The 18,047-nt window shown below is 39.4% G+C and overlaps 2 protein-coding genes across 3 annotated transcripts; both read right to left on the bottom strand.

The window, feature by feature from the left end:
* Positions 1-5,141: 5,141 nt before the first annotated feature.
* Positions 5,142-17,235, bottom strand: LOC119985699. 2 transcript variants are annotated; one of them, XM_038830028.1, is made up of 8 exons: positions 16,778-17,235; positions 16,500-16,631; positions 16,196-16,309; positions 15,512-15,615; positions 15,034-15,307; positions 9,193-9,461; positions 8,933-9,119; positions 5,142-5,616 (listed from the first exon to the last, which is right to left on the bottom strand). In XM_038830028.1, exons 5-8 carry the CDS (start codon positions 15,305-15,307, stop codon positions 5,564-5,566), a joined length of 783 nt encoding a protein of 260 aa, XP_038685956.1. In that variant the 5' UTR covers positions 15,512-15,615; positions 16,196-16,309; positions 16,500-16,631; positions 16,778-17,235; the 3' UTR covers positions 5,142-5,563. The 2 variants fall into 2 exon arrangements, with proteins under 2 accessions (XP_038685956.1, XP_038685955.1); XM_038830027.1 differs by lacking the exon at positions 16,196-16,309.
* Positions 5,810-8,253, bottom strand: LOC119985698. Its single transcript, XM_038830026.1, has 3 exons — positions 7,158-8,253; positions 6,654-7,038; positions 5,810-6,559 (listed from the first exon to the last, which is right to left on the bottom strand). Exons 1-2 carry the CDS (start codon positions 8,223-8,225, stop codon positions 7,033-7,035), a joined length of 1,074 nt encoding a protein of 357 aa, XP_038685954.1. The 5' UTR covers positions 8,226-8,253; the 3' UTR covers positions 5,810-6,559; positions 6,654-7,032.
* Positions 17,236-18,047: the final 812 nt, after the last annotated feature.

The raw sequence follows: 18,047 nt of genomic DNA, 5'->3' as shown, positions 1-18,047 counted from the left end.
CTTAAAGACACATGTCTTGTTAGTAACTGAATGCATATTCTTCAGCTCCAACCACAAGTCTCTTGCATACTGCCAACCAGTAATGTTGGCTAAGATTTCAGTGGAAACGCAATTAGTTATCCAATTTTTGACCAAGCTATTGCCTTGCCTCCATAGGGGAAGATTTGGGTCATTTGAGTTTGGCATAGGGAGAGAGCCATCTATAAAGATGAGTTTGTTTCGTGCCTCAAGGGCTGTGAGCATATTACAGCTCCAAAGTAGTTAGCCCCTGTTAATTCAACAAAGACCAAATTATTGACATTAAAGTTGTTAGGTATGATATGATAAGGGTTGAGAAGAGGATTTTGAATGGTAACAATGGGAAGAGTAGAGTATGCTAAAGGAGTGGGTAATAGTGAACTAGTGAAAGAAGGTGTGGGTAGCAATGAAGAAGCGGGAGGGCTAGAAAAGGGTAGAGTAGTGATGGGTGGGTTTGAAAAGGGTTGAGTAGTGGTTTCTATGATGTTTTGATGGAGATTAACTCCATTGTTGAGCCCAAAGTGAGTTGTGCTCCTCATGTATTCACTGGCCTCTGTCAAAGCTTCAAACACCAATGGTTGTGAAAGTCTTGGATCCATAGTAGCTTCGATACCATAAAATAATTAACACTGCTTATTATGTGCATGTGAGTTGATTAGTGATGATCTATAATTGCGGAAGCATGAAGGTAGTGAAGAAAAAAGAAGGAGAAGAAGTGAGAGAGAAGGAGAGAAGCAACCAAAGTGATATTCAATTGTTGTAAGATCACCAACGCTAATCTGAATGTGTACATATACAATTTACATAGAACAGTCATATGTTGTGACCTTCAAGCAAATAATAAAATAAATAGAGAGAGTTTGAAATAAAGATTCAAACTAAGAGCAACCTTGGGTTGAGAAGCCAGCGCAAGATTAACTAAATACAAAGCAACTAAAGGACTTTAAACATAAACAGTCCAAAACCAAAAGGCCCAATGCTATTGAACTAAAAGAAGCCCAAGAACAATGAGATTGAAATACCAGTGACAATCGCACCAAGAAAGAACCCTAGACAGGAAACCAGGCGCCAAGCGAGTAGAGAATAGATCAATTCTATCACACAAATCAACAACTACTCTCTCAAATACATATACATGCCTTACATTTTATAGTTATGGATAGATGTGATTGAGTTGAATGAATCAAAGGAGAAAGTTGAATGAATCAAAGGAGAAAATTAAGAGTAGTAAACATGAGTTTTTGAATGTAATCTCTATAAGTTGAATAAAATAGGGTGTGTGGTAAAGTTTTCTTTTTTTTGGGATATCTGGGGTTAAGCTAAATCTGAACTCAACATAACCCTCCACATCGTCTATATGCTTAGGCCCTTCTTTTCTTTGTGTTTTCCATTGTAGAGTTGCAGTTACCCTTGTCCATGAATGTGTTACCTTCTCTTCTGTGTAGTTTTATTGAACCTCAAATCTTATTTCAAGACAAACTGATTATTCCTTTTGGTCCATTTTATTGATGTCGTAGAGTGTAAGTAAACCTTTTGTAATCTAGGCATATTGAGGACAACGTAATTTTGTTCTGTTCTGAAAGTGTGTAAATTGGTGTGCTCACTTGCATCACAATGCGCTATGAACTAACTTCATGAATGTGACCGTGGAATGAATCCATGAAACAAATATTATCATTCAACTTTCATTTAGTTTAGAAAATATTATAATTTAATTCATCTTTGTCAAGGTTTTGATGCCAATCTCATTCTTTGTTAAACTTCAAAATTTGCACTTAGATAAATTACTCAATATCCTTATTTTTCCTACTTTGAATACCAACACAACCACGGAGCAATAACTTAGTTGGTTATATCTCCGGGCTTAGGGCGAATGATGCTAAAGTCAAAAGTTCGAACCAATCGAGTGTATTTCCCTGGGTTTTGCTTAATCACAACTTCGCCTTGAATACTCTTCATATGAATCTTGGGAGAACCACACTCCAAAAATCTAGCTTGTGAGGTTGGAGTGCCCAATGCACATATAAACTCTACATCAGGATCCCATACTTCTGATGTGGGACTTGATATTGTAACATTCTACCATGCTCCACCACATCCCCAGCGCCCACGCGGACTGGATTTACATTAGCTAGTCCCGGCAAACCGGCGTGACCACTTTTGTGGCTTGACACTAACTAGCCCCAAACGAACACTGTTATGCTGACGTCACCACCCCCACTGCACGATCGCAATTGAGAGACATGGTGTAGCCTCTGATACCAATTGATATGAGCTTTGGGAGAAACACACCCCAAAAACTAGGTTGTGAGGTTGGACACTTGGACTTGAGATTGTAACACTCTTGCCTGGATTTTTAAACCTTTAATAGGTTCGGTTTGTCCTCTGCAATCTATAGCAGTTGGATTGGGGTTTTCTTTAATAGGTCAACATTGTGTTTTTGATGATTGTGTGCCAAAATGTGTGTGAATATGCTTGACTTGAATATGTCTTAAAATATGGAAAAACATGTTTTTGAATATTCTGACTTGCTTGTGCATCAATTCCAAACATCAATTATTTCTTAAATCATACTTTGAATACATGATCTTAACTATGATTATATCTTGATTCAATGATTCATGTGCTAAATGCTTATGCTTATGAACTCTATTAACCTATGTTTCAAGCATTAAGCTAAACGAGCTTACAAGCATTTTTGAGATCGTTTCAGGTTCAACTTTATGTTTATCTTTTCGGCAGTCCAAGAATGGTCTTGGAAGACCTAGGGCTTGCTACAAAATTCCTAAACACCTTGCTAAATCCACTAGAATGTTGTTCTAAAATTGAAAAGTTCAACCAATTTACGTACAACGCCAAGTTGGCTAGATTTGAAGAAAAGTTGCATTCATTGAAGAGAAGTTCAAGCTAGAGTTCAATCAATTCAGCAACAATTGAAGTTGAGCTTGTCATACATGGATTAGGCGTGTACCAAAAAGAAATGCTATTGCCTTATCATTTTTGGTGTCTTAAAGAATTATAGTGAAGCTCTACTTACCTTATATGTGCAGCCTATTGACATGGTTTTAGCAATCAGTTTGAAATTTAAAATGGGAAGAAGAAGACCTTTGAGGTATATTTGAAGATGATAATGTCTCCTTATATATCTTGGACGAAATTCCTTGAAGAAATTATGCAAAGTAGATTATCTACTTACCATATGGAGAGGCAATGACATTGGAGACTTATTGGAATGTATACTTGCCATATTTGACAGCCGAAAATCAAGAGATAAGAGGAGGTAATCGTCTTTTGAAATTTGAATGGAGAAGAAATGATTTTATGAATACGATTTCGTTCCCATATACATCTTAGTTGTGATCTCATAGAAGAATATGCAAAGAAGGAGATTTTCTTGCCATATGGAGATATTTGACTTGGGGATCTTATGGCATTAAAAGAAAATGTTCTCTTACCATAATTGGTGGTCCAAAATCAAAGAGGAGTTGTTCATATCAAGAGGAGCCGATTATATGATTCAAGGAGCCTTCCACTACTCATATGAAAGTATATTGAAGAAGCTTTATTTACTATTTGGTCAAGTTGACATCAAAGATTGAAAAGAAGTCCTAACCGATCACTTTATGCATTCAAATGGAGACAAATCTTTTCTATAAAAGGAAAAGAAATAAAGAGGTGAACCAGTCTATTTTATCTCTAAGTATAAGTTGATTTCAAGGTTTTAACGAAGGCTCTATCCGATTTCTCTCTATATTCAAGGGAGTTATTTCGTTTCCTATTATGTGAAGATTATGACTGCTGATTTCATTGGAGGATTGAGAAGACTTTTGCCAAGTTTAATGACAGATCCTATTGCCTTATTTGATAGACAAAAACATAGGAGTTGATTACTAACTTTAAGAGAAGAATACTATGAAACATTATTTTAGAAAATCAAAAGAGGAATGTGTCGAGATTGAGGAGAAGACTTTGAAGGTTTTCAAACATAATTGTTGTATCTATCTACGCAGCACGTTTTGCTACAGAGAATTGTTGAAGAGTTTGTATTATATCTTCTTTAAGCTTCTGCCCGTGAGAACCATTATTATTATTCATACTTGCCACTGCAACCTTGAATCTTCTGTGTACATCATATTTTGATCTCCACATTAGAGAGCTCTTTGTACCCAAAATTAACATATCCTACCCGTGAGCTATCATCTTTGTTCTCCTAGTTTGTTGTTGTAAACACTGAGAGAGAACCTGAGCCAAACACTTGTAAAAGCCCTTAATTTGGTATACCATCTTTGTGAAGATCGTGAGAAGTTTACCTTTAAAACCACGTGTGTAAAAGTTAGGAGGGTGAACTTGTGAAAATCTCCCAGTTTCGGTGGTGAACTCCGGAAAATCACCGTTTCGATAGTGGATTGAACTCCTAAGTAAGAGTGTTTAGGGAGTGGACGTAGGAGGACTTGGTGAAGTTACCGAACCACTATAAATCTATGTTTGCATCTCTCTAACCACTACAAGAAAATTTTCATTTGTCGACGAAAATTATTTGTCGGTATAGCAAATTTTTCGTTGGCATAACCTTTTCCAGACGAAAATTTCGTCGGCGTATTTTGTCGGCTAAGGCCTGTCGGTGAAGAACAAGAGGACGAATTTTAAATTTCATCTGCATATATATGTCTTATGCCGACGAATATGCCAACAAATTTTTTTGTCAGCATGTTCTACCCCAACAAATAGGTTGTCGGGAAAGATTTATTGAATTTGTTTCATTATTAACTTTTCGTCGGCTCAAATTTGTTTTGGTGACAAACTAATTCATCGGGAAAGTATTTACTGAACAGACAAAAATAGTTCGTCGGCATAAATACATAATTAACCCAACGTAATATTTCGTCGGGAAAGTAACCTTTTTGTCGACAAATTTATTGCTCCACGACGAAATTGCAATGTAGTTTTATTTATCTTCCGACGAAAATTGTTGTTTTCCCGACGAATGTTGTATTTGTTCTGTTCAGGGTCAGATTTACCTGCTTTCAACCTGTTATGACAGTTATTGCCAACCTGTTGCTAAAGCATCCAATGAACAGTAGTATATATATATATATACTCATAAAAAAGATACAAAATTCATCAAAATAAGTTAAGCTGTTTAAACAAAATCTCCTCCTAAAAAGCATAATCCAGAGTACATATATAGACCATAAACAACTAGAAGTATCATTATGTCATAGTAATAAATAAAAATGTGTTTAATCCAAAGTAGTGTCGTCATCATCACCAACCTCACATCCTCCATCTAACCCTGGTGGAAGTGACACACCTGGAATATGAGCAATAATACCACGCATGAAGGTGATGATACTTTGCATCTCAGCTTTATGCTATCGATCCATCTTCAATCTAGCTGTCTTCTCAGCAGCTAACTCCTGCTCCAACTCATGTATGCGAGTAGACAATGCAGGCCTCTGAGTAGTAGATGATGATCCAAGGTCTCGAATCCTCCCAAATCCTAGGCCACGAACCTCCATGCCAGGCCTAACACCTAATGTCTCCATCAAAATCTTTCGTCCAGCATCCGCAGGTATAGGGATTTGCCTTGCATTGCTTCTGCAAGAAGTAAACATTTTATGTGAGTCTATGACTTTTATTATGTTGAATCCTAGGAAGCACCGACTTGGATGCGGGGACACGGGAAACGGGTGCGGGGACGCAGGGATTCGCAAATTCTCAAAGAATCCTGCTTGTGAGTGCGGGGGGACTCGGCAAAGAAAAAATATTTATATATATTTTTATATACATATTATAGAATTGTAAGATGTAATATAAATACTCCATACATATTGTACTACTTCAAATGTAATAAAAGTCGATTATTACACCAATTATAGAGTATTGTTCACACTTGAAAATTACATAATATACTAGTAGTTATGGATTAATGTTGAGAAACTTCTTCTTCTTCTTCTTAATCAACGTGATCAACATTTTATGTAAAAAGAACTCCTTCCATTTCAGGTTCATCAAGAGAGAGGTTAGCCACCTCTAGGATACCTGCACCATCCATAGAATCGAAAGAATCTCCGCCAATATCCCACATCTTAGACTCCCCTGTCATATATTGATGACTTTTCCTCGATAGTAGACGAAGATTAGTGTGTACAAACACTAAATCTTCAGCACGTTGTGGTACTATCTTATTCCTTCTCATGGAATGAATGAAGGAATATGTACTCCAATTTCGCTCTGAACAAGATGAAGATGAGGGTTGACCAAGTACTTTCAGCGCTAGTGATTGTAAACTAGGAGTGGAAGCCCCATATATAACCCACCATGCTTTTGGATCAAGTGATGCTCGATCCTTCATAGAATCATATGATGAAAAAATACCCATAAAGGCAGAGAAATTAGCAAATTCCACGGTTACCTTAGTCCTTTCTTCATCATTTGGGAAATACTCATCAAGCATTTGTTCCTCTCATGTGAAATTTCCTGATCCTTATGTGGAGGAACACGATTTGGAGTACCATTAATCCATTCCTTACTATAATACCTATAAAATAGAATGGAAATTTATAAAAAAAAGTCACAGATAATCTAAGACATTTGAATAATGGAATTTGTAATCTTAGAAAAAAGAAATTTACCTTGAATTTAAAGAATGTGCCAAGCAATGTAATGAAGTATTACTCTTGTTCCATCTACCAACTAGAATGGAATGAACAATGGAATAAAAGCTTGATTCTTCGGTAAGCTCCTTTCCTTCAAAGCAGTATATAGATGCCTTCACTCCCTCAATCATGGAATCCCACATATCATAGATCAAATGAAGTGTAGGCTTGTCTGTGTTAGCACACCGAAGCATCTCATATATTGGATTAGTGAAAGAAATGACTCTCAACTTTGTCCCACCAAAGATCATTCAAAATTATTTCCTTCACATTTTGAGCCTTTCCAACATCATCTTCTCTATATGCTTCCCATTCATCAGAGATAACCAACTCTTTCAGACCACGCTTGATAAGCTTAAACCTTTTCAACTTCACAATCACAGAAGCAAATCTGGTTTCAGCAACAGAGAGCAATTTTAAAGGCACAAATCTATTGAACAAAGCTACTCTCATAGAATGATTGGAGATAAAATTCTTCACCAGCACCGCATCCTCTGCAAGTTCACTAATCCAACGACACTCATGATAAGCAACTTGGTTAGCTTCGGTATTCTTGGGTGCACAAATATTCTTCAAAGCAAGATTTAAAGTGTGCACCACACAAGGTGTCCAAAAGATGTGAGGAAATTGTGACTCAATGATCAACCTTGCGGACTTGCATACCGGGGCATTATCCGTAACAACTTGAACCACACTTCTCGGTCCAACTTCCATTATTGCCTCTTTCAACAAATTGGCAATGAAGAACCTGTCTTTAATTTCACCTTCACAATTGACAGCTCTTAAGAACATTGGAGAACTCTCTGTGACCGCCATAATATTGATGAGTGGCCTTCTTTGAGGATCCCCCCATCCATCATAGAGAATACTTACACCTTTTTCACTCCAACTATCTTTGATTGGCATTAACAACCTTTCAATATTTGCCCTCTCCCTCTGAAGGAGTGTAGTCCTCAATGCATTATAACCGGTTGGAATAAAGCCAGCAATGTTGTTGTTGGATGCAAATGTGTAGGAATTTATAAAGTGAGGATTTCTAGCCAAGTGAAATGACAATCCAGAGGAATAGAACATCCTAGCAATTTCACCCCTCAACTGTTCTCGAGCTTTGTTATTGAAAGCTTTTGCCACAGCTGAATCATTAACACCCTTTCTTTTTTTCAATTGAACATCCGGCATAAGTGAACTTCCACCCATATGTGACATTCCACCATGTGGATTTGAAGTAGGTGGGAGTGGGATAGACGAAGATTTCGACCTCTTCAAATGTTCAGCTTCGTGAGTAAGTTCTTGCATCTCAAATTTAACTTGAGGAGTCACAAAATTGCAAGTAGCTATTCCTTGTCCCTTGATCTCAAGTATATGAGCTAACACACGGGAATAAGATCCCACATAACTTTTATGGCAATATTTACATTCAAACTTCACATTTCCTCCCTTTTTCCCAATTCTTTCTAACACAGTCACATACTTCCATAAGGGATAATTAGCATCTGTATCATCAGTACTACTCCCTACTGTGGTTGAAGAATTACCACTGGAACTCATTGTAATTAAAAGGCATAACTACAGAGCATAATATAAAAAAAAATTATGCATAGTCGACAGAGAGGGGAGAAGAATAGGGTGGATGGGAAAATTCTAGATTAGAGAAGATGTTGAATCTGATAAGTGATAAGTGATACCTGAAGTCGAAATCGAAGCAGATAGCACAAACCGAAGTCGAATTCGAAGCAGATAATCCAACCAGAGAAGTCGCGCCAACCAGAAAAGTTGAGCGAACCAGAGAAGTGGAAATCAAAGATGCGAAGCCAAACCGCAGTCGAAGTCGCGCCAACCAGAGAAGTCGAAGCAGAGGATGGAGATGGGAAACCAGAAATCGTAGTCGACCCACAGTAGAGAAGCCACACCAGACCACCAAAGAAGTCGAAGCAGATAGCAGAGAAGTCGCGATGAAGGTTAGGGCTTTTCTTATGTGAAACTGTGAAATTTGTGTAAAAAACGAGTCAGTCCCGCGTCGAAGGTGAGTCACTGCTGATCCAACTGTGGAGACGCGGTCAACGTGCGTCAAAGCCGCATTTCGACAAGTCCAACACGCGGGCTAACTCAATACGCAGGGGACGCGGACTCGGCACTGATTTTGCCGAGTCAGTGTTTCCTAGGTTGAATCTTAAATTATGAAAAAGAATCTATAAAAATTACCACAAAGTCTGGGTCCGTAAAATGATCACACAAAGCATCTTATTGCTCATTACCTCTCGTGTACCACTCTATAGGCGGGTTCTGTTTTGCCTCCTCCTTCATAGCATAATCACTAAAATAACTATGCAACTCATACTTGAACTCTCGAAACATCTTGGCAAACAATTTGTCCAAGCACTCCGAAACTCGTGGATCGAAGTGCTCTATGCTATCGCCGTCGATATCAATATCAAAATGAGTCTACAAATAAACATTTGAAGGTTACACATATTTTAAAATGAAAAACAATTAAATAAGTGATTGTAATTATTACCAATAGAGTTTGTTTAGCCTGATCCTTTTCCTTTGGATCTACCTCACTCCAATACCCACGATCCATGGGGAGTGAAGTCCCAATGATGACCCCGATTTGATGTGATAATAAAGACGACACATTATCGCTTATTGGCCGCCCATGATGATCATCAAGTTGTACTCTGATTTTTCGTCTGCTCGTCCGCACAGTGCTCGGCACCGTTGCAGAGTTGCAAGCTGCACATCCCTTTTTACAGTCATTTCGTCCTGCAACAAAATATGCAATACCTGCAACAAAATAAGCAGTACACTAATTAAGACATAAACCATAACAACTACAACACTATGATAGATTCAAAGTTAACAATCTCAGTAACAAGCGCAAAGATCAAAGATAATACTAGCAGTTACAGGAGCTAGCCGCCTCCACAGTGGGTAAAACCCTAACACAAGATATTAGAATCTAAATGCCCCAAACGGCCACACCTAAGAACATATATAAACCCTACTACAAGACATCTACCAATAAAAGAGTGACAACTGGACTACTACTAAAAACATACTACTACCCTGCTTCACTTCATACTATTGGGCTCCTTCTCTGGGCTTTCCTCTTGTATTGAACCATCTTGGACCTATCAATACTCCCCTCCCCAACAGGAACCTTGTCCTCAAGGTTAAAGTGCGGAAACTGCAGCTTGATGTCTTCCTCGAACTCCCAAGAATTATCACAAGATGGTAAACCCTGCCATTGGATGAGCACTTCCCTTCGAGCATCCAACAGCCTGCGTGCCCTAAGCACCTTTTCTAGATAAATGAAGAACTCCAAATATTCATGTAATCCAAAAGGTAATGGTTGGCTAACCACATCTTGAGAAACACAACGTTTAAGTTGAGAAACATGGAACACTGGGTGGATGAGAGACCCTGGTGGAAATTCCAACTTATAAGCAACTTCTCCAATTTTTGCAATAACAGTGCAAGGTCCATAATAACGTGCGCTCAGTTTATGAAAAAGGACGCTTCGCTAATGACTTAAATTTGTATGGCTGCAATTTCAGAAAAACTCGATCTCCCACTTCAAATGACACATCTCAGCGTCGACGATTCGCATGTTTCTTCATTCGGTTTTGAGCTGCAGATAAATTTTCCTTTAACTAGTCCAGCACCGCATTCCTATCATTCATCAACTGATCCAGTTCTAGAATAGGAGATTGACCATTTCCAACTAAACGAAATAACACAGGTGGAGGATGACCATACAGAGCCTGATATGGAGTCATGCCAGTCGAGTTGTGATAGGAAGTATTATACCAGTATTCAGCCCAAGACACCTATCTTACCCATTGCTTAGGCCGAGAACTCACAAAGCAACGGAGATAATCCTCCAAACAACGGTTGACTACCTTTGTCTGACCGTCAGTCTCCAGATGATACGCTGTGCTCATCTTCAATTTGGTTCCTGACAATGCAAATAACTGGCCCCAGAAAGCACTTGTGAAGACTATATCCCTGTCCGACACAATAGATTCGAGGAAACCATGTAATTTAACAGTTTCAACGATGAATAACTCAGCTACTTCTTTGGCTGTAAAAGGATGCCCCAACACCAGGAAATGGGCTTGGTCAATCTATCCACAACAACCAGTATAGTATTCTTGCCTTGAACCCGTGGAAGACCTCCAATAAAATCCATTGAAATTGCCGACCATACAGTAGTTGGAATAGGCAGGGGCTGCAAAAGGCCTTGTGGACTGAGGCTAGAGTACTTGTGACGCTGGCACGTCGCAACTCGTTACAAATTTCTTAATATCTGCCCTCATTCCTTGCCAGAACAAAACATACTCAATGTGCTTTAGGGTACAAAAATACCCCGAATGCCCCCCCTTGTGGAGGACTGTGAAATTCATGTAAAATAATTTGTATCCGAGGAGAATTTCTGGGCACCACCAAACGCCCTTTGTGAAATAAGCAACCACCCTGAAGAGAATAAGGAGGTTTATAAGTTGGGTCTATCATCAATGATTGCACTATCTGTCTCAAAGAATCATCACGCAAAATTTCCTCCTGCAACTCCTCTAAAGCTGGACATTCAACCATGGAAATAGCCAAAAACTGTGGCTGAGCATTAACATTTGATTGCACCTGAAAACCATCCACTCAAAACGCATCCACCGCTTTATTTTCCAGGCCAGGACGATATTCTATCTCAAAATCAAAGCCAAGCAATTTTGTGAGCCATTTTTGCTGACCTTCGGACAACAATCGCTGATCCAGCAAGTGGTGAAGGCTACGCTGATCTGTCCGCACTAAAAATTTCGTCCCCAATAAATAATGCCGCCAATTATTTGTGGCAAACACAATAGCCATAAGTTCCCTCTCATAAACAGATTTGGATTGAGCACTTAGGGACAATTGTTGGCTTAGAAAGGCAATGGGATGACCCTCTTGCATTAATACAGCTCCCAGCCCATATCCACTAGCGTCAGTCTCAACCACAAACAATTTTGAAAAATCTGGTAAAGCAAGAACCGAAACTGTGACCATGGCGTGTTTAAGAGCCTCAAAAGCTGCCTGAGCCTTGGAATCCCATACCAATGCGCCCTGTTTTAACAATGCTGTCAAAGGAGCTGCTATGATACTATAATTACGAACAAAGCGTCAATAATAACCCGTAAGACCAAGAAAACCTCTAAGAGATTTAACAGAAGATAGGGAGGGCCAATCAATCATGCTTTGAATTTTAGAAGAATCTGCAGATACACCTTGGCCTCAAATTATATGACCCAAATACTCAACCTGCGATTGAACAAAAACACATTTCTTCTTGTTCACAAATAATTGTTGTTGGGCTAACACTTCGAGTGCCTGCTTCAAATGTGTAAAATGAGTAGCGATATCCCGACTAAAAATTAAAATATCATCGAAGAAAACTAAGACGAAACGCCGGAGATATGGCCGAAAAATATCATTCGTTAATGCTTGGAATGTAGAAGGGGCATTGGTAAAGCCAAAGGGCATCACAAGATACTCATAGTGGCCCTCATGAGTACGAAAAGCCGTCTTTTCAGTGTCGACGTCGCGCATCCGAATTTGGTGATAACCAGATTTCAAGTCCAATTTGGAAAAAACAGTGGCACCGTGTAACTCATCCAACAATTCATCGATCACTGGTATTGGAAACTTATCCGGTACTGTGAGTTTGTTTAATGCACGATAATCCACGCACATTCGCCACCTACCATCTTTTTTCTTTACTAAAATCACCGTACTAGAATAAGGGCTAGTACTGGGTTTGATGATTCTGACAGCTAGGAGTTCCTTCACAATCTTCTCAATTTTAGTCTTTTGATAATAAGGATAGCGATAAGGTCGAATGTTAGGAGGAGAAGCACCTTCCCGGAGGCGAATGCAATGGTCTGGTGAACGACAGATTGGTAATCCCACTGGCTGATTAAAAACTGCACTTATGTGTTAAAAATTGAATCAAGTTGTTGGGATACATCGTTGGATAGTAGCTGCATACCCTATGGATTCATGCCCTCGTGAGGATTCACTGTAAGATTGGTAAGAGAACATAAACCAGTTTCAATAAGCAGCTGCACATCCTCCTCTTTAAGCATTTTTAGCATACTTTTGAGAGAAACGACAGTTCTAGACAAAGCTGGATCACCACGCCACAACACTTCTTGACCATGCCAGGTGAAAGCCCTGGTAAGCTGTTTGTAATTAGTTGAAATATCACCCAGCTTTTGTAGCCATTCAATACCCAAAATAACATCTGCGCTACCCAAATCTAAGACATGAAAACTGTCAGAAATATCTACACCCTGCACAGAAAGATTCACACCAGTGCAGATGCCTTTGCCTTGTATACACAAGCCATTCCCCACCTGAACAGAAAATTGTTGAGAAGCATCCACCGGAATTGCAGCCATAGACACCAACGCTGCCGAGATAAAATTATGAGATGCGCCATTATCAATTAGAATAATCACATTGAGTCCCAAGAGATGGCCTCGGAGCTTGAAGGTACTTGGCTTGAAAGTAAGACCAATTAAAGACTGTAAAGATAACTCAAGAGAATTGAGTCCAGCAACATCATTACTGGAAATATCATCACTAGGCACAGTATCTTGAGCATCAACAAATTCTTCAGAATGAGACTCGTCTTCAGCAACAATTAATAAATTAAGAGTTCCCTGACGACACCGGTGACCCGACCGATATTTCTCCTCGCAATTAAAACAGAGATTTTGGTCCCTCCGACATTGGATTTCCTGCTCCAAAATGCGATGAACAGATTCCCGCTTAGCAGAGGAAAGAGGGATTTTGGGATGCTGGGGTGGAACTGATTTAATGGGAAGTGGTGACCGACCAGACTCCATAGGTTTGCCTGAAACAGAAGAAAGACTGGAAGAGTAAGTTTTAGGGGCCGGAGCAGGAGTAGGTGAGTGTACCTGATAAGTGGCCTTGGGCTGAAGGGATGGGTCGAGAATCCAGGACCTTTCCTCCACTCTTTCGGCCAAATCCATAAGATCATTAATGGTAAGGGGCTGTTGAACTTGGACCTCAGCTTTAATACTCGTCTGAAGCCCATTAAGAAAAAGGCCATATAACATGTTGTCACTGACATCTACCAGTATTGCTGCCCTGCGCTCAAAACGATTGCGAAAATCAACCATAGTGGTCTCTTGATGGAGGGCTGCAAGCTCGGCATGACCACTATGCATCGGTGAGCAACGGAAACGATGTAACAACTCAGCTTTGAAAACCGGCCAAGTAGTAAAAGGGTTGTGTTGTTCGGTGTATTGATACCAATCGAGAGCGCGATTCTCCAAACAAACTACAGCAACGGGAAGTTTCTCAACATCTGGTACCCCATTAACAGTAAAGTAGCGTTCCAGGTGGAAAACCCAACCGACAGCATCATCACCAGAAAAATAAAGAAGCGCTAGGCGCCGTTTGTTGAAATCCCAATCCAAAAGAGAACGATTGGACAGAGAATCAATAGAGGGTGAAACCGTGGAAATTGGTTGAGTAGGGGCTGACGAGTGAGAAGTCTGACCAACATCAGGTGTCTTCCCTATGTCTTTGGTGTTTTCTCGCAGCTCATAAAGACAAAGCTTCAGCTCTGCCATGTCTTCTTTCAAGGACCCCATGTCTGATTGAAGGGTACTATGGCCAGTGGAGATATTGGCAACCTCCGATTGCAAAGACGATACCTCGCGTTCAAGAGCAGCAGTACGAGTTTCCATGCGGGTTTCCATGAGGGTCGTGTTGGCTTCGATACCTTTGATAGATTCAAAGTTAACAATCTCAGTAACAAGCGCAAAGATCAAAGACAATACTAGCAGTTACAGGAGCTAGCCACCTCCACAGTGGGTAAAACCCTAACACAAGATATTAGTATCTGAATGCCCCAAACGGCCACACCTAAGAACATATATAAACCCTACTACAAGACATCTACCAATAAAAGAGTGACAACTAGACTACTACTAAAAACATACTACTACCCTGCTTCACTTCATACTATTGGGCTCCTTCTCTGGGCTTTCCTCTTGTATTGAACCATCTTGGACCTATCACACCGTCCCCTACAAACCTGTGCTCCAAAATTCTCCTAATGGTCTCCAAAATAGGCACTACACTTATATATGCACTTACGACCTGTTACATATTCTATTAAGCTACACTTGAATAACTATAGAAGATTGACATAATTTAGGACTCTTCAAATGAATCTCAGAAAAAAGATGATGAAAAAGTAATTCAATTTCCATGAAGACAGTGATTCAAATATACTAGAGCTCACCACCAAAAATTATATGTTATGAAAAAAAAAGTCAATTGTTACCACCAACACCGTCTATAGCACGTGTAGTGCCATCGGGAATGACATCATCTCTAGCCTCAACCCGAGTGGATGGTGCTCTACTATGACGTCTGACAGCGCTCCTAGCCTCAACCTGAGTGGGAGCTGTAGGTAGACTTGTAGATGGAACAAAAGGTGGATCCTCCTGAGTATGTATTGTTTGTGAAGCACCTATCGTCCTCTTTCTAGGAGGTGGTACGGTAGTTATTGCTGTCTGGGAACTTTTTCTACGTCTCTTTGCGGAAATGGTTGACATCTGTACAACAAACAGACCCGTAACTATGCAATTCAATATACTGGGTTTCATCAAGTTGGAGCAAAACAGTAAAGAAAATGCTTCAAGCATGCGAAGATCACCTATCAATAAAAAGATGGTTCAGGGTACTTTAAAAAATATTCCAAGGGAATATACAATAAAAATATTAGCAAAAGACATTAAATAAATCATCCTTTAATTTACCTCGGTATATAGCTGAATGAGGATTTTGCCAATTAATCAACTGGTAAATAAACTTCCTCTACCAGCAAAAGATGTGTCTATTATGTCACCTGCAAAAACTTCCTCTACCAGCAAAACAGAACATTTACAGATAATGTTCAAACAAAAACTCATTTACAGTGCACAGATAATGCAAACAAAAACTTCTATTATTACAGATAATGCAACAGTTCCAACAAGGGATAAGGCTCTTCCTTTACCAGCAAACTCATTAACAGTGCACAAATGTAACTCCAGCATCAAAATATAGGAAAAAGAAATGAAATAAACTTAATATCATATTCTCTAGATTCAAGTTTGCTGGTAAAGGAACTCTATCAAGAGTTACCAGAAAGAAGCATGGAATGCTCTGTTCAATGAACCAGATTCAGAAGAAAATTAATTGTTCCCATAGCAATACGTACTCCTCTGACTTGAAATAAAAAGCAACAAATAATAGAAGTCAAGACAATCTATAAAAATTTTCCTTCTAAATTTTCATGCATGTATAGGAGGATACAATATAGGATCATATGATCTGATATTGGTTATCCAAAACTAACAAGAAAATGGAGAATCAAAAAGGAAGGATGCCGATGCTTCTTCATGTTTGATAAGCAAATATGATTAATATGCAATGCACTATATATATCACCATTTTCATACCAAATGTTCCAGAGCTACCTTCTATGAAGGTAGCCTTAGCATGTTTCCAGGGTCCGGGTTTGAACTTTGGTCTGTGATGCTTAGGAACAGCTGCAGTATGGTTAGGGGGTAGACCTTTGCATGACAATAAGGCAATAGAACAACTAGAAGCATCAGAGTTACAGAGATGACATACAAAGGTGATGCCATGATTTTTTGATTCATAAAACAAGATTGCAATGCCTTTGATATTTCTCTTTCATTTCTCTCTAAATGCAATGTTAATGCTATATTCTTGCAAGGTTGCAAAGGAAACTGTTTTTACCTCATTTTTTTTGTTGAAGAAACAACTGAGTATGAGCATTCGGAGCTAGAATAGGATATCTATCAAGAAATCCTTTTGCTCCTCTCCTTTGTGACCCAAGATTTTGACCCCTGACTCTTAACTGCTCCTTCCCTATAAACGATTAGCAATGAGGTTAATAATCATTTGATGACACTTAAGCAAAATGGAGATGTTTCAGGCTACTTGAAAGAAAAATCGACAATTACAGTATAAGAATCAAGTTGCCACAACAATAGAGAGAAGGAACTGAGGCTTACAGACGAGAGAGAAGAGACAAAGGCACACACGGAGAAGGAAGCGAAGGCGGAAGCAGAGGCGGAGGTGAAGGCAGAGGAGAAGTAGTAGGCCGGGCCGAGTTGAAGGCAGAGGTGGATTCGGCGGCGGTGGCTAGGTTTCGCAGACGGTGGAGAATAAATATTGTGGAGGCTGAGGCGGAGGTGAAGGCAGAGGCGAAGTAGTAGGCCGGGCCGAGTTGAAGGCCGAGGCGGAGTCGGTGGTGGCTAGGTTTCGTAGACGGTGGATAATAAATATTGCTGGGTGCTATGCGTACGCTCGTAGAAGGCGGCCAGGGGAATTATTTTCTCTAAGCATAAAGAAAAATAAGTCACTCTCCCGACGAAAATTGCCCGATTTGTCTGCAAATATTTTTGGTCCAAATTTAAAATTTTAGCCCAAAAATTTTTGGGACCGAGAAAAAAATGGCACCATATAGCAGGCCGACGAAACAGGCCAAAATTTTACGTCGTCCGTTCAACTTCTGCATTTTACCGATGAATATTCTAAATTCATCGGTAAAAGACTATGCCGACAAAATATTTTGTCATTAAATTTGTCGGTAAAAGGTCCTGAGGAAATCTGCTACATACGTCACAATGTTCCCGACGAATCATTGTTAGCCGTCGGTAAAAATTAGTTTTCCCAGACGAAATTTTGATTCACAGGCAAATTTTGTTGGCATAGTAGTTATTTCTTGCAGTGAACCCTACTGTTTTACAGTCTTTTGTTTATTGCTTTATTTATTATTTATTACATAGTTTCTTACCTCAAGTTTGATTGTAGTGTCCTTTGTGTTGTTTAAATCATTATCTTATCAGAATCTAAACTTGTAAATTGATTTTGTGTGACGATTTATTAAAGAGGTTCCTAATAAGAATTTAAGGACACAATTCAACCTTCTCTTGTGTGGCCTAGGTCTTTCACCTTGATGGTTGGCAATGCTTAGTGGGCATCTCACCCTTAGTGGGCAAGGGGGAGATGTTGATGGTCACCCACTAAGTGCATTGTATCAACATAATAATTCTAAGTTAATTATTCTCCATTATTGTTCTGTAGTGGCAGATATGATTGATTAGTTTTGGTGGAACCTTTTCTCATTGTGGGAGACATGATTGATGAGTTTTGGTGGAAATTTTTGTCATGTCTAAAGCAGTGCTTTTGAAGGCGTTTTCCAAACGCGTTTTGAGGCGTTTAGCCCTTAAAAGCAGTGTTATCAGACCCGGCCTAACTAGTTAGTCAGAGCAGTTAAAC

Source organism: Tripterygium wilfordii, chromosome 19 (assembly GCF_013401445.1).
Source record: "Tripterygium wilfordii isolate XIE 37 chromosome 19, ASM1340144v1, whole genome shotgun sequence".
NCBI classification, from domain to species: domain Eukaryota; kingdom Viridiplantae; phylum Streptophyta; class Magnoliopsida; order Celastrales; family Celastraceae; genus Tripterygium; species Tripterygium wilfordii.
The sequence above is the reverse complement of the archived record's forward strand: the minus strand, read 5'-3'. Positions and strand labels throughout refer to the sequence as shown.

Bases quoted from the DNA above. Each gene is read 5' to 3' on its own strand.
- LOC119985698 (XM_038830026.1), bottom strand. From the start codon at position 8,225: ATGAGTTCCAGTGGTAATTCTTCAACCACAGTAGGGAGTAGTACTGAT.
- LOC119985699 (XM_038830028.1), bottom strand. From the start codon at position 15,307: ATGTCAACCATTTCCGCAAAGAGACGTAGAAAAAGTTCCCAGACAGCA. The intron at 9,120-9,192 runs GTAATAATTACA...GTTTATTTGTAG, and splicing joins AGGCTAAACAAACTCTATTG to ACTCATTTTGATATTGATAT. The intron at 5,617-8,932 runs GTAATGAGCAAT...TACTTCTTGCAG, and splicing joins TATAGAGTGGTACACGAGAG to AAGCAATGCAAGGCAAATCC.